The 13933-nt window shown below is 43.5% G+C and overlaps 1 protein-coding gene across 1 annotated transcript in view; it reads right to left on the reverse strand.

The window, feature by feature from the left end:
• Positions 1-6590: 6590 nt before the first annotated feature.
• SLC35A2 (solute carrier family 35 member A2) overlaps positions 6591-13933 on the reverse strand; it is a 142865-nt gene continuing 135522 nt past the window's right edge. The window contains exon 5 of the mRNA XM_069209503.1: positions 6591-8812. Coding sequence (XP_069065604.1) covers positions 8785-8812 — 28 coding nt within the window. The 3' untranslated portion in view covers positions 6591-8784. The remainder of the gene's footprint in view (positions 8813-13933) is intronic.

Consider the following 13933-nt stretch of genomic DNA (forward strand, 5'->3'; position numbering starts at 1 on the left):
ATATTTCTGTCAGCTGGCATGCAGCCTTTCCTTTCTTTCACCTAAAACACCTAAAAATTACTTCAAAAGTGGAAAGCAGATAGCATTCAGCGGATGGACAAGCCTTGTCTCAGCACGACGTTTGGCCACTGCAGAAAGACGATGGGGCATATTTACAAGCCCCATGCGCCGCTGGTGCGTCACTTTTTGTGACACACAGTGCCGGCCAATACCTACAAGCCCACGCAAGACCACTTTGCATGGGTTTTCATGGCCTTGTATATAAGGTGTAAGGCAACGCAGCGCAAGTCGCCACCTTGCTTTACACTGCGTCAGGGAGGGGTTCCATGGGTGCTGCAGTGGGTGCTACCACACAATTCCCATGTGTTTTGATGCATTCCGAGATTTACAAGGATCTGTAAACTTGAGAATGCGTCAAAACCTTACGCCTCCCCAGAGGAGGAGCAACAAGAAAAAATATCTTTATTTCTTCTCGTTTTTTTCCCCCTCTTTCTATGTGTGCTGCATTCCGCATCACACATAGAAAGAGAAAAAAAAACTTGCAGGATTGTTTTTGTGCAGGATTGTGCCCCCTCCTGCACAAAAACAATCCTGCAGACACCCCCTTGCATCATGGTGCAAGGGTGCCTGCATCGGCGCTCAGCAGCAATTTATACACCAGAGCAGAAGGAAAAGGACAGAACTACATCGTGCCGTGTAGATATGGTCCATTTCTGCGCTTTCCAAGGTCATTTGCTGCACTGCCCTGTGCCACGGGGCTTGCAAATATGCTCCATGTTTCTTACCTGCTGCACTCATTTTAGCAGCACATAGGACTTCTTTCTGGCTATTAGAGAAGAGCAGTATAGGAAGTGGTACTCTGCACAACATTGCATCCCACATTTTCCTATGAACGTTAGTGAGAATTGTTCGTGGAAGGAAACATTGGGAAAAAAATATGAAATAATGCATCGTTCTTCCAATTCTTTTATTCTTTTCCTGTCCTTCCATCCTTTCGTCTTATCATCCTCCTCTCCTTCATTCCTCCTTACGAGTCCCCGACCGCCAGCCTTTTCCTGGCGGTTTGAACCGCCAGGAAAAGGCTGGCAGTACGGGGAGTCGCGGGGCCCCTTGGGGCCCCTGCACTGCCCATGCCAGTGCAGTGCAGGGGCCCCCTGACAGGGCACCATGCAGCTTTTCACTGTCTGCATAGCAGGCAGTGAAAAGCGCGACGGGTGCAACTGCACCCTTTGCACGGCCGCAACACCGCCGGCTCCATTTGGAGCCGGCTCCTGTGTTGCGGCTGAGATCCCCGCTGGGCCGGCGGGCAGAAACCAGGTTTCCGCCCGCTGGCCCAGCGGGGATCTCAAAATGACCGCGGTGGGAGTGCGGCCGCATTGGCGGCCAGATCTCATGCAGTGGGACCAGGTGGCAGCATCTATTGTAATAAGGGCCCGCAGTGTTTTGTCAAGTAAATCAAGAATTGAGGGCATGATTCCCAGAAAAATGAGAAACGATACCAGTAGGGTTATGACCTCACAAGGGTGTGATTTACTAATTTTTGTAAGTCAGAAATATTTACCCAGTGACGCCAAGAAATCTGTAACACTCCAAGGAGTAGAGTATTAGAAACTGTGGCGAATTCCACTTTTGCAAGAGCAAATATACGCTATACATCTTCTCTAGCGAAAAGGGGGATGAACAGTGCCTCGAATGGTCTTGTGCTTTCTGAATTGACTACGATTCTTTTTGCAGACGGGCCACATTTGAATGCATGAGTTGTAAAGTATGGAATTTGAGGAAGATCAAAGTAGGCGTTATCCGTTAAAAAATAGAGAGTAAGGTAAGAAAGTACATCAAGGCAGGACCATAGCGGAAACCGAGGGTACAGAGACTATTATTTTTCCCTCTATTGAGATAGCAATAGACATTTACAAAGGGCACTGAATAAAATACTCACTCTTTGCAAATAACATACCAACTAACATGGTTTTGATGAAGAATTGGTAAAATGCACTGCCTTAGCATCTAGCATGTTTAAATAGAGGAATAGTGAAAAACTACTTTCTTGGCAACTAACAGGATTGTAATGAAGAAAAGGTAAACGCTCTTACCAACTAACTTGTTTTAGGGAGAATCAGAAAATAGGTACTTTTAGCAACTAACATTCTTAAAAGAGAATCAGTTTAAAAGTTACTCTCTTACCAACTAATGCTTTTAACAGATAAGCAGTAAAACTAAATATCTGCAACTAACAAACAGAGAATCAGTTTAAAAGGCATACTCTTACTAAAATGTTTTAGCAGAGAACCAGAAAAAGGTATCTCCCAGCCACTGACATGCTTTTACCAAATAAAAAATGAAAAACTGCTCTCTTGCCAACTAACATGTTTGAAATGCAGAATCAATCAAATTACTCTTACCAAACATATTTTTAAAGAGAATCAGTAACAAAAGGTACTCTCGTGCAACTAACATATTTTTAACAAAGGATCAGGTAAAGAGGTACTCTCTTAGTAGCTAACATGTGTTTAGCAGAATCAGTAAAAAGGTACTCACTTAGTAACCAATATGTTTTTAACAGAGAATCAGTAAAATGTACTCTTTTAGTAACTAACACGTTTTTAACAGGGAATCATTGAAAATGTGCTCTCTCATTAACTAACATGTTTTTAACAAAGGATCAGTAAAGAGGCACTCTTTTAGTAACCAACATGTTTTTAACAAAAAATCAGTAAAAAGCAATTCTCTTATCAATTATTCCCTTGTTAACAGACAGTCATGACACACACATTCCCAAATATTGATTATAAACATGCCCAATGCCGGAGCTCTGACACAGAACATCTTTATATAGGACATTCAGTGAAAAGATGCTCTCCCATTTGTAGAAATAAAGTTATTATAATGGGCAATCATCACACGGTCCACCACACAGTCCACCACATCTTAAAAGGGATGAGGTTACCAAAGACTACAGGTTAGAAGATACTTTCTTTGAGTAAAGCATATTTTGACAGTGGTGTAAAAAAAAGATCCATTTTAATTAAAACATGTTTATTATAACAATTCATCGGTAAACAGATAATCTCCTCTTGTCACAGAGATGTTGGCAATGGACAATAGATAAATAAAATACCTTCAGTTCATTCGGATGTGGCTGCCATTAAAGACAATCCGTAAACATCTCATAATGGTCACAGACAATAATATTTTAAAAGAAGCTCTTTCCAAGTGGAAGCTTTATAACAAAAATAAGCAATAACGTCCTCTTTGACTATTACGTACATGGTTAGTACAACGGAGAAGTGGTTGAAACATGGTCTGTCCATCCCATTCATGGCTTGGGAGGATGACCATCTTTCAGATGAACCTGCTTCCTAGACCTAGTTGGATCTCAGTCTCCACCATCAAATCCATTCAAAACAGCACCGTGTCTTCTGTGTGGAAGGGGAAGCGGTCTAGAATATCTCTCAGCCTACTGATGTGTTTGTGGCAGTAGGGAGTGTACGCAGTCCTCAGTGTAAGGAGATGCGTCCTTGCCACACGGTGAATGCTATGGTGGTGTAGCTTAAGTGTGAGCTGTGATGTTTTCCTGAGCACACCCTGGCTGATGCCCTGATCTGGTGCATTTTTTTGTGGGAGAGGAAACCATAATACCTTCAGTCTCCATAGGGTACAAGACACAGCAATTCTGGAACCCCAGGACTAGGTGAGTATATGAACCTCAGCTGCTTCTCTTCTGTTCACTTTTATGTCTCTATTTGGTAAGTCCAACTTCACTCTGGATTTAAGAGAAACAGATTTTGGACGCAAGAGGAGGGAACATTGCTTTAAGACAAGCAACATGTTTTATGCTGGCGCCCGATTCATTTGAAACTTGCAAGCCACACTTGCGGTAGAGGAATTCAATAGATTTGAGTATGTGCAATTTAGAAAGTGGGCCATGAACCCACCCCATTGATAAGAAAGTTGCAATACAACTATTCGTGTCGTGCTAACTCCTTTGTTGAACTCCACGCAATAGCCATGTTTGATCATTAGCCGTATGGTCTTCAAAGGATGCTTTAAAAGACTTGCTGGTTGGGTATAACAAGTCATGGCGGAAGGAATTACAGATTACCCTTAGTTAAAAAGACTTGGAGTAGGTGTGGTGCACTGATAGTGATGTACAAATGGTCTTATACCAAGTTGTGACTTAGGGTAATGGATGGCGCCCAATCTAACTTGTGCTGGATGGATTGTGGAATCAGGGGCAACCTGACAAACCGGAGCCCCCCTTGTCTTACGGAGTCTGGAATGAACGATTGGATGGTTACTGAGGTGCCAAGGAGCTTCTTCTGGGTCTCCATGACTGACCCGGCACCCACTGCATTCCCCTAAGGGCAACATCTGCACTGGTTTCCTGTTAGCTGCCAATCAGCATGTTACAGTTGGCTGGAGTAAGGTGGCAGTTCAGATGAGTGACTAATGATGCAGGAAGCTGTGGGACATAGCCAGGGTGAGGCTGACCCGATGACATTTTCGCAATTTGCAGTGCTAGCCTGAGATGGTCGCTTTTTACAAAAGAAGGAGAGGTAGAAGGCACTTGTGCTGGGGTACTTTGCTTTCAAATTCAAATAAAGCTCCCCATGAAATATAAAACATTATCTCCCTTCAGTAAATATGGATAAAACCGGTTGATCTCAACGCACACGCAGTCTATTCATGAATGTTTGCTCTTCAGATTGCCACTGTTACAATACTCATACAAAATCATCCCCTGTATTCCTCAGTGAGGAAACAATTGAATAGATTTTTATGACAGATGGCTACAAAGTCTCAATTCTCACTGAGGAGAGCACTTGTAAGTCAAGTACATCGAAAGCCGACAAATCAGCACCAAGTCTGAAGCCACGGTCTGGGAGGAGAGCAGGATGTTTGCAGAAGATAATGGATCTTCTAGGAGTGCCATGCACTACAAAGAGCTCCACAGTCATAGTAGAACATATCTCCTTTGTCCTATGCGAAGTATTCCGCTGTCCTCCTGGAGGAGGTTGGAGTTACATAAATACCCCCATAAAAGATGCAAAGCAGTGCCAACGATGAGAAGATAAGATGAGGATATATCTGTGCTCGGAACTCAAGAATGCGTGACAACTTGGAGTTCTGCCTTAGCAGTAACAGTAGAATAAAGACCACATGGCTGCCTTGCAAAACTCTGCAATAAGAAGCTTGTGGAGAAAAGGCAGTTATGCCAATTTCTCGTCTGGGATGTTCTATCCTGATGCTTTGAGGTACTCGTCATATTATATGCAATGCACTCATACTTTTCACTTGTACGCCAAGTCCAATATAATGTATGGGAAGACTTAGGGGCATATTTATACTCTGTTTGCGCCGAATGTGCGTCAAAATTTTTGATGCACAATCGGCGCAAACCCTGCCCCATATTTCAACTTTGACGTCCGACCCCGCGGGCGTCAAAGTTCCACCATGTGCGTCATTTTTTGGAAGGGGGAACCAGCCTTGCGTTAATTATATGCAAGGTAGGCGTTCCCTGCCAAAAAATGACTTTAAGGCCTGTGCCCCATATTTATACTGTGACGTCATTTTGACGCACAGGAGGGGGCAGGCCTTAAAAAACGGCGCCCAGCCTGATGGGCGCCGTTTTTTAACGCATTGGTCAGGGCAGGCGTTAAGGGACCTGTGGGCTCGGAAGGAGCCCAGAGGTGCCCTCCCATGCCCCCAGGGACACCCCCTGCCAACCTTGCCCACCCCAGGAGGACACCCAAGGATGCAGGGACCTATCCCAGGGAAGTAAAGGTAAGTTGGGGTAAGTATTTTTTTTCGTATTTTTTTTGTGGCATAGGGGGGCCCCCCTACATGCCACTATGCCCAATGACCATGCGCAGGGGACATAAGTCCCCTGGGCATGGCCATTGGGCAAGGGGGCATGACTCCTGTCTTTGCTAAGACAGGAGTCATTTCAATGGGGGTTGGGCGTAAAAAAAAAAAAATGGCGCAAATCGGGTTGAGGCCTGAATTTTGCCTCAGACCTGACTTGCCCCATTTTTTGACGCCCAACCTCCATTTTCCCCTACGCCGGCGCTGACTGGTGTGAGTCATTTTGTTTTACGCACACCAGTCCGCAGCGCCGGCTAACGTCATTCAATAAATAAGGCGCCCGCATGGCGCTTTGGAATGGCGTTAGCCGGCGGTAAAAACGTTGACGCACACCTGCGTTGGCGCAGTTCTGCGTCAAAAAGTATACATATGGGCCTTAATGGTTACAGACTGGAAACCCAACTTTGCTTATTTTGATTTCAAAAACTTAAAAAATATATATCTTTTAAAATACAAAAAGTCACTGTTAGTAATAACAGGGCGGATCCAAGGCGACTGTAAATTCTATAAATGATTCTTTAGAGATTGTAGAAATTGGCCAGAATGTGTTTGAAGTTCACGCAAAGTTTACCAAGCATAGAATGGTTTTTAGTCCTATTCAGTCAATACTCCTGTGTTATAGGGGGTTATTCTAACTTTGGAGGAGGTGTTAATCCGTCCCAAAAGTGACGGAAAAGTGACGGATTTACCACCAGGCGTATTACGAGTCCATTATATCCTATGGAACTCGTAATACGGCTGGTGGTATATCCGTCACTTTACCGTCACTTTTGGGACGGATTAACACTCCTCCAAAGTTAGAATAACCCCCATAATGTACATGTACTTGGATTGTGAAGGTGTTTTACATTGCAAGATATTCTCTTGGAAATCCAGCTTTTATATGGCGTTCCTTCAGCCCTGTGGAGTGTCAATCGGTTACAGGGATGTGTTTCACATGTCTTTAGACTGATAATAGCAATCAATAGGAATGATGGAGTGTGCTACAGAGACATATCTCTCCTCGTACTCATAATATGGTACTTCCATCCCATTGGAAGGATGGTGGGTGCTACAGAGATGTATGTATCCTTTTACTCATAACACGGTACTTCCATGCCACTGGAAGGATGGAGTGTGCTAGAGAGATGTATGTATCCTTTTACTCATAACATGGCACTTCCATGCCACTGGAAGGATGGAGTGTGCTAGAGAGATGTATGTATCCTTTTACTCATAACATGGCACTTCCATGCCACTGGAAGGATGGTGTGTGCTAGAGAGATGAATGCCCCCCTTGTGCTCATAAGAGGACACACTTATGGAATTGGTAGATGACGTTTACCACTTATTTGAAGAATGGGCACATAAAATGGCACTTCCATCTAAATAGAAGGGCTGAGTGCATTACAACGAGTTACACACTATCTTACTCAAAAGATTATACTTCTGTGGCATTGGAAGGATGAAGGACGCTACATGGATTTATCTCCCCATGTACTTGTAAAAGGACATAATTGTGGAATCTGTAGATGACATTTACCAGCTATTGGAAGGATGGGCTGTGCTACAGAGATGGGTGAGTTCTTGTAGCATTCATAGTTTCGACCCATTGAATGGCTAGTGTGTGTTACATAGATGTGGCGTCCAATGCTTGTGAGATAACCCTTCCATACAATCGGAATATTAGAGTGTGACTACACCCATGTATCACTCCTCATATCAAACGTACTTCTACATAACTGGGAAAACTGAGGCCCATATTTATACCTTTTTTTGTGCCGTATTTGCATAATTTTTTGATGGAAAACAATAATATTTTGTAAGTTTGCGCTGCTTTTGCGTAAAAAAATGATGCAAATGCGGCGCAAAAAAAGTATAAATATGGGCCTGAATGTGTTACACAGAGATGTCAGTCCTAATACCCATCACCTGACATTCCCACGACACCAGGAGAATGGAGTGTGCTTCACAAATGGCAGCTCAGATAGGATAACACATTAATACCATGAAATGAGTCAGGAATGCTAAAGAGATGGCAGTCAGGCTTCCATCATCAAAGGAGTGGACTGTGTTTGTGGGGCGATAATTCTCACCTCTCCCCCCCCCCCCCCCACCACCACCAAGATATAATGAATGATGTAAATCACTTAGATGTGACAGTCCTCTTCCTTATCCCAAAACTGCAACATCATACCCTGAAATAAATTAAGTAGGTTACAAAGTGACAATAGCCCTGGTATCCGGAATGACATTATTGATACACCATAGAATAAAAGGAGCAATTCTCATACGTATAAAATTACATTGGCATTCCAGGCAGGGCTCCGCGGAGCCGTTGCCAGGTCCGACTTCGAGCCTCCCTCCATTTCCGGAAGCTGAAGTGACCCCTGCTCAGGTAAGAGTTTGTGGAGGCCATGCGCCATGTCTTTGAGCATCATGTGTGTGCTGTTAGATGAATGGAGTGTATTGCAGAGGTAGGACAGGCCTTATGTACATAAAAAGGCATTATAGCATATACTGAATGGAGCATGTGAGGGGTGTCAGGTCTAGCATCCATAAATGCAATAATGTTCTAAATGTCAGATGACTGTAGGATACTGCAGGGATGTGATAATCTGTGATCCAATACCATGAAGTCATGATCAACCCATTAGATGTACAAGCGTATTGCGGAACTGTGAGCCTTCGCGCCCAGTGTTCTACAGATACAGCATCACTTGTGTGAGGCACACCATGTCCAGTTTCACATTACAGGATTGCTAGAGGTTCAACAGTACTTGTGATCAGAATATTGCGAATGTTTCACCTTGAAATGTGTGAACTATAACACTGAACAGTAACAGCATGAGTTTGGTTTCTTGGGAGGTGTGATCAGAGAGACAGCAAAGAGATCCTGGGTGACCGAGACTGCTTGGAGGTGCACCATGAGCCCACGGACTAGGAGCCTTTTTGTTTGGAGATGTTACTAAAAACAAAACACAAAAAACACATTAGATTATTAATTAGTGCTGGCACAGAGTAGGTGGTATGAATTAGGAAGAAGAGACTTAGGTTACCCGGTTTTCATTATCAATATTACCCAAGAAATCCGTCTTTCTCTGCGTCTCAAGCCGGACTGGATTAAATGGAATATTCCGAAGGGCTGACCTTCACAATGTAACCTACTATCACACTCCAAAAAGGCAGACATACTGGAATGGTTTAACAAAAACAAAAGTGCATATTTCCTAACATGATTTCTTCCCTGTTCATGTTTCTGAATCTGATTTCCTTGCTTCATTTCAGTGCAGTTGTGAACTTTATTCAGCCGCAGGGTTATAAGACACCCCAGTCGTGGTCTCGGTGACTCTGGTGTAGTCGTACAGGCTAATTCAAGAACAGGTTTCCTGAAGGATATGGATGGGTGGTTGGTTCTTTGTCAGTATCAGAGTTGTCAAGGTAAAGGGCTAAATCACAGAGGATTTGGAAACTTCCCATGCAGGGCTGGTCGCTACTTCATATGAGAATATGTTACCTGAGGCTAGTGCCCTGGAAGCAGCAGCTGAAGCTGTGGCATAGAGAGAAGCACATCAGGCCCTCTGTCTGACACTGTGCCAGTGGCCACTGAGATGTTTCCCTGAAAGCCAAATCATCTGTGAAAAGCAACAATTTCTTCAAGCAGGCAAATAATTCAAAACAAATTAAAGTATTTGTCAATATTTTGCTAATTAAGCATAGCTGCAGCACCCAAACTTAACATAATCATGATATTTGCAAGTTGCCACAAACTTTGGTGGCTATACAGGGGCCCAGAACAACAGGTCAAGGGCCTTTTTTAGGCCAGAGCACTTTGCTGTCCGCAACTTCATCCTGACTGTGACCATGCTGGAGGATACTTTATTTAACAGAAGTCCTTTCTCCATTTTGATGGCCCAAAACACCACACATTTGCACTTAGAGATTCAGAAAGAGAGGTCTAACAACATTTTCCAACTAGATCTGGAAAAATGAATTCACAGAACATTTAGCACAATAGAGGCAAGGCTTTGCATGGAAGCTAGTTGTAGCTTTACTGGAATTTAGTTTGCAATATTAGCCCAAAATGAAAGAATTTGCTTCCAGATGCCCTGCACATGAAGTAAACTACATGCCGGGGGTTGCAGGTGTTGAGCACAGGCGTCTCATTTTTGGGAACAGGGACTCAGTTCAACAGCACTGAACCAGAGCAAGACAGAGGAAGGCACTGGAAAGGATGAAATAAGGAGAAAGCAGAGATGAAGAACGCCTTCCAAGAGTGAGATGAAGGCATTGAAGGACCCATGGTGCTGGTAGAAAGCACTGCTTTCCCCAGGACTAGCTGCTGCCAAACTCTTAACTACTAAATGTCCGAGCAGCACCGCCTCAGCTTCCCTTGTATTAGATCGACTAAAAGATGGACGACCATGGTTCAGCCGTGTTTTTGGCAATGCACTTGATGACTTAATGTCCCAGTGGTTCCGGAACATTTACTGGTCAATGTTAGATGCCTGCTAATCTTGGTGTAAATGAACCTCTGAGGCATCTTTGTGATGGGTTGTCGAAGCTGGCACAAATAACATTCCTGCAATAGAGAGCTCAGGAGATCCCTGGTTACCATGATAGGCACTCGGCATGAAGCTGCAGAGAAGACCTTACCTATTCAAATACGAGTAGTTCACAGGACAGAGGCTATGAACCTCCCTCACGACTGTCTGCTTCACCATCGCTCTTCACAGGACATACAGTCAAATGTTACATACGTGTAGGGTAAACATTAAAATAAACCATCAGCCCATTCCAAGCCCAGACACAAGACCCGATCTTTTAATACATTATCAATCTAAAGCCTCTAGTCCATCACCAATATCAAAAGGTGAAAGACAAAGAGAGGCAAAGCAGTTATTTGAAAGAATCCATCACATATTCAATAAAACAACCTCCTTAGAACACACACATTTTTCTAGGCAGGGAGGGAAACACAGAACAGCAACTTCATGTATTAGGTGTTGGCAGCATGCTCATGCAGTTGTAAACAATTGCTACAAAGTGCATGGAAGGGAACGCCAAACATGCAGGGGATACTGGAAGGAGTGGGGGAATGCAAAAAGAATTTGATGCAAGTGGAGAAACAGGGAGTTAGTGGAAAAGAGAGGCCTTGAGAGTTTTTTTTTTTTTAGTCTGAGGTCAATTTCACATGTCAGAGCAGAAGATAAGCGCTTCCATAGTGCTGGATCCAAGACCAGGATGCTATCACAATCTGTCTCTGCTGGCAGACTCCTGGAACTTCCGGGAGGTGGGTATCTGAAGACCAGAGTGATCCACACAGAATGTGTTTGGTGATCCGGGGCTTGAGGCATGAAGGGCATTTGTCATGCAGGGCTCTGGACATGACCCAGAGATACGTAAATTATATACGGGCTTTCAATGGCTGCAAGTTTAGTGTGTTCAGTGGTCCTTGGGTGGGATCTTGTAGATTCACCAAGCCTTGATGGTTCATCTTAAATGGTTTGTGGCTGCTTGCTAGGACGAAAGGCAAACCAAGGTAAAGGAAGTTGATATTGTCAAGCCTCGAAAGGGCGACCAACCTTCCCAAAGATGATTTCAGTTGTAAAGCCAGGAAAGCCGAGGGATTTCTCAAAGGAGTGTAATTGGCAGGCCAAGCTTCATTAACCTCCTCATAAAGTCTTCAGCCAATGACAAGGAAGCAAAGATGGATTCTTAGAAATGCCTTTGCAGGACTAGTCACCATTAGTTAAGTAGGATGAGTGTGATTGCGGTTTGTAGTGAATATTGCTTGATGCGATTCTGCAGGACATGAGATTGAGAGATCTCTCCAAAGGGGACCTGGAGAACCTCTTCTGCTTACCCATACACTGGTCTAATGGGAGTCTGTTAGACTCACTGATCACCCGTACTACTGCTTTTACCAATAGAAAAAAACATAATTTACCCTTTCAGAGCCAAATCTCTGAATTAGGAGAAACTGTGAGTGAGTGAAGTACTCAAGCCCGCATATGGGGATACTTCAGTCCCTGGAATGGAGGCAGCCTTTTGAATGCGGACAGTCGTCCTGAGGGTGGACGCCTCTATGTTCTCTAAGATTGGGAACATTCTCCCTGACAATGGAAGAGTGTGATGCAATGTATTGTGGGAAATGAGCGTTTATTGAAATGTAAAAAATGGAGTGTAGAGTAAGGCAGACAACCTCAGCCGGAAGCGAGCGATGTGGGGTTTCCCTTCCCGCACTAACTGGAAGTCTGCGAGCCATCTACGCAGATGCTCTCTCGATTTAAGATTTATGGAACAGAAAGATGGAGTTTGCCACTAGTATCGGGTGGTGTACATTTCATATGGACCAGATTGCAATATGGCCAAATGAGGGTCTTCAAGATGTGCAGACACGAGATCAGTGAGGTGGTGAGGTGTTTCCAAGAGATTTTCACTGTAAGTGGGGGTTTAAGAATTCAACAGAATCCGATTCATTATTTACTTAGCTGCATTAATGTAGAGTTTTATATTACACTGAAGTGTGCAATCTTTGTATAACAGCTGGTATTTAATTTCTTTATTACAGGCAGGTTATGTCATCTCTAGTTACGTGTAATAAAGAAACAACGTACCTTCTTAACTATAATACATCAGTACAGTTGAGTTGACGTCCCAATGCCTAGTGCCAGAGCCAGAATGAAAGGCAGGCACCAGAGCATGATATATAGCTGCAGTTTAAACACGGAAAACAGGGACTGGCTTTTCCTCCTCCTGATATGTTTTTTTCAACAACAAAAAAGGAGCTATCCATTACACCATTTTAATGTTTTTCAATGCTAAACGTAATTACAGGAAAGATAAAATATGTTTTTACACAAGCTGAGTCATTGGCATTTTTTAATCTGCCCTACATGAAATTGATTCTGGTGGGTTTTTTTTTTTTTTACCAAAAACTTAAGAAAGAAAATGTCCAAATCTCTTATCACCGTCTATAACATGTCTTGTGTTTGGCAGATGTGGAGGATCATTACCTTACAAATATTTCTACTTGTTATTTCCTAGCAGGACATCCCGGGGCCAGAAGAAGCGTCTTCGTCCATGTGCAAGTGGGCAACCTTGCTTTACCCTGGAGCTCTGGTAGGAGAAGATATATAGGACTACTCTACCTCCTACGTGATGGATGTGAACTTTCAACACCTGAGTACTTGGAGCTTCGACTGCAAATTCTCCAGTATGACCCACACTGACCAAAGGTGAGTCAAACGCAAGTTTGAAATAGGGATGTTTCTACAAGTTTTAACTACAAGTCCATCAGTCAAGAGAAGCAGCATCGGAGAAGATCCAGTGACTAGATTCTTGTGGACCTCATACGAGGCTACAATTAAATAGATAACAAGCCCACAAGCGCTACACAATACGAATAAAAGAAACTTAGGTCCCTGAATATAATGATGATCAGTGGACAAAATGTTTTAAGAACATAAATTGTTGGAACACATTTTCTGCAAGTAAAGGACATTCCCACTTGAACCACTGTTGCTTGCTAAGGATATTAGATCCACACATTCTGGCTTATTGTGCCAACATTTTCGAGAGCGCTCTGATTTTCTGGTCCTCCAAGCACGGCTAGATGCTAATTGCTTCTCTAGAAGGCTACTTGGGAAGAGACCAGAGAAGGTGACTTCAGACCGAAGGGAAGAATTTTCAGCAAGTATGAGTCCAACAAAAACCTTAAGATTTAATGTGCTTGGTCCCTACTGGTAAGCTTGTAGCGAGTTGTTGCAATATTCTGGGACATTTTTTGGTCTCTTTCCAAGAGTTTGATGGTGTGGCTGCTGGCCTTCACAATACGCACGACTACTGGCAGTTCCATCCTCTTGCTATTGTAAAATATCACCAAGGATCCTACTGGGTAGGGTTATATCTGGGCTATTCATGCTTACATCAGAGGTGTTGCCACTTGCTGCTGGCATCCAAGCAGGTCAGTATTGTCTTTTACATTGAATTGTTTGCGTTTGTGCTGTATAGTCCACCCACAGGCCACAAACACCACGACCTCTTCAGTCTCCCTCCTTACAGTCCATAACTATGAGGGTGGGGC

This window comes from Pleurodeles waltl, chromosome 10 (assembly GCF_031143425.1).
Source record: "Pleurodeles waltl isolate 20211129_DDA chromosome 10, aPleWal1.hap1.20221129, whole genome shotgun sequence".
NCBI classification, from domain to species: Eukaryota; Metazoa; Chordata; class Amphibia; order Caudata; family Salamandridae; genus Pleurodeles; species Pleurodeles waltl.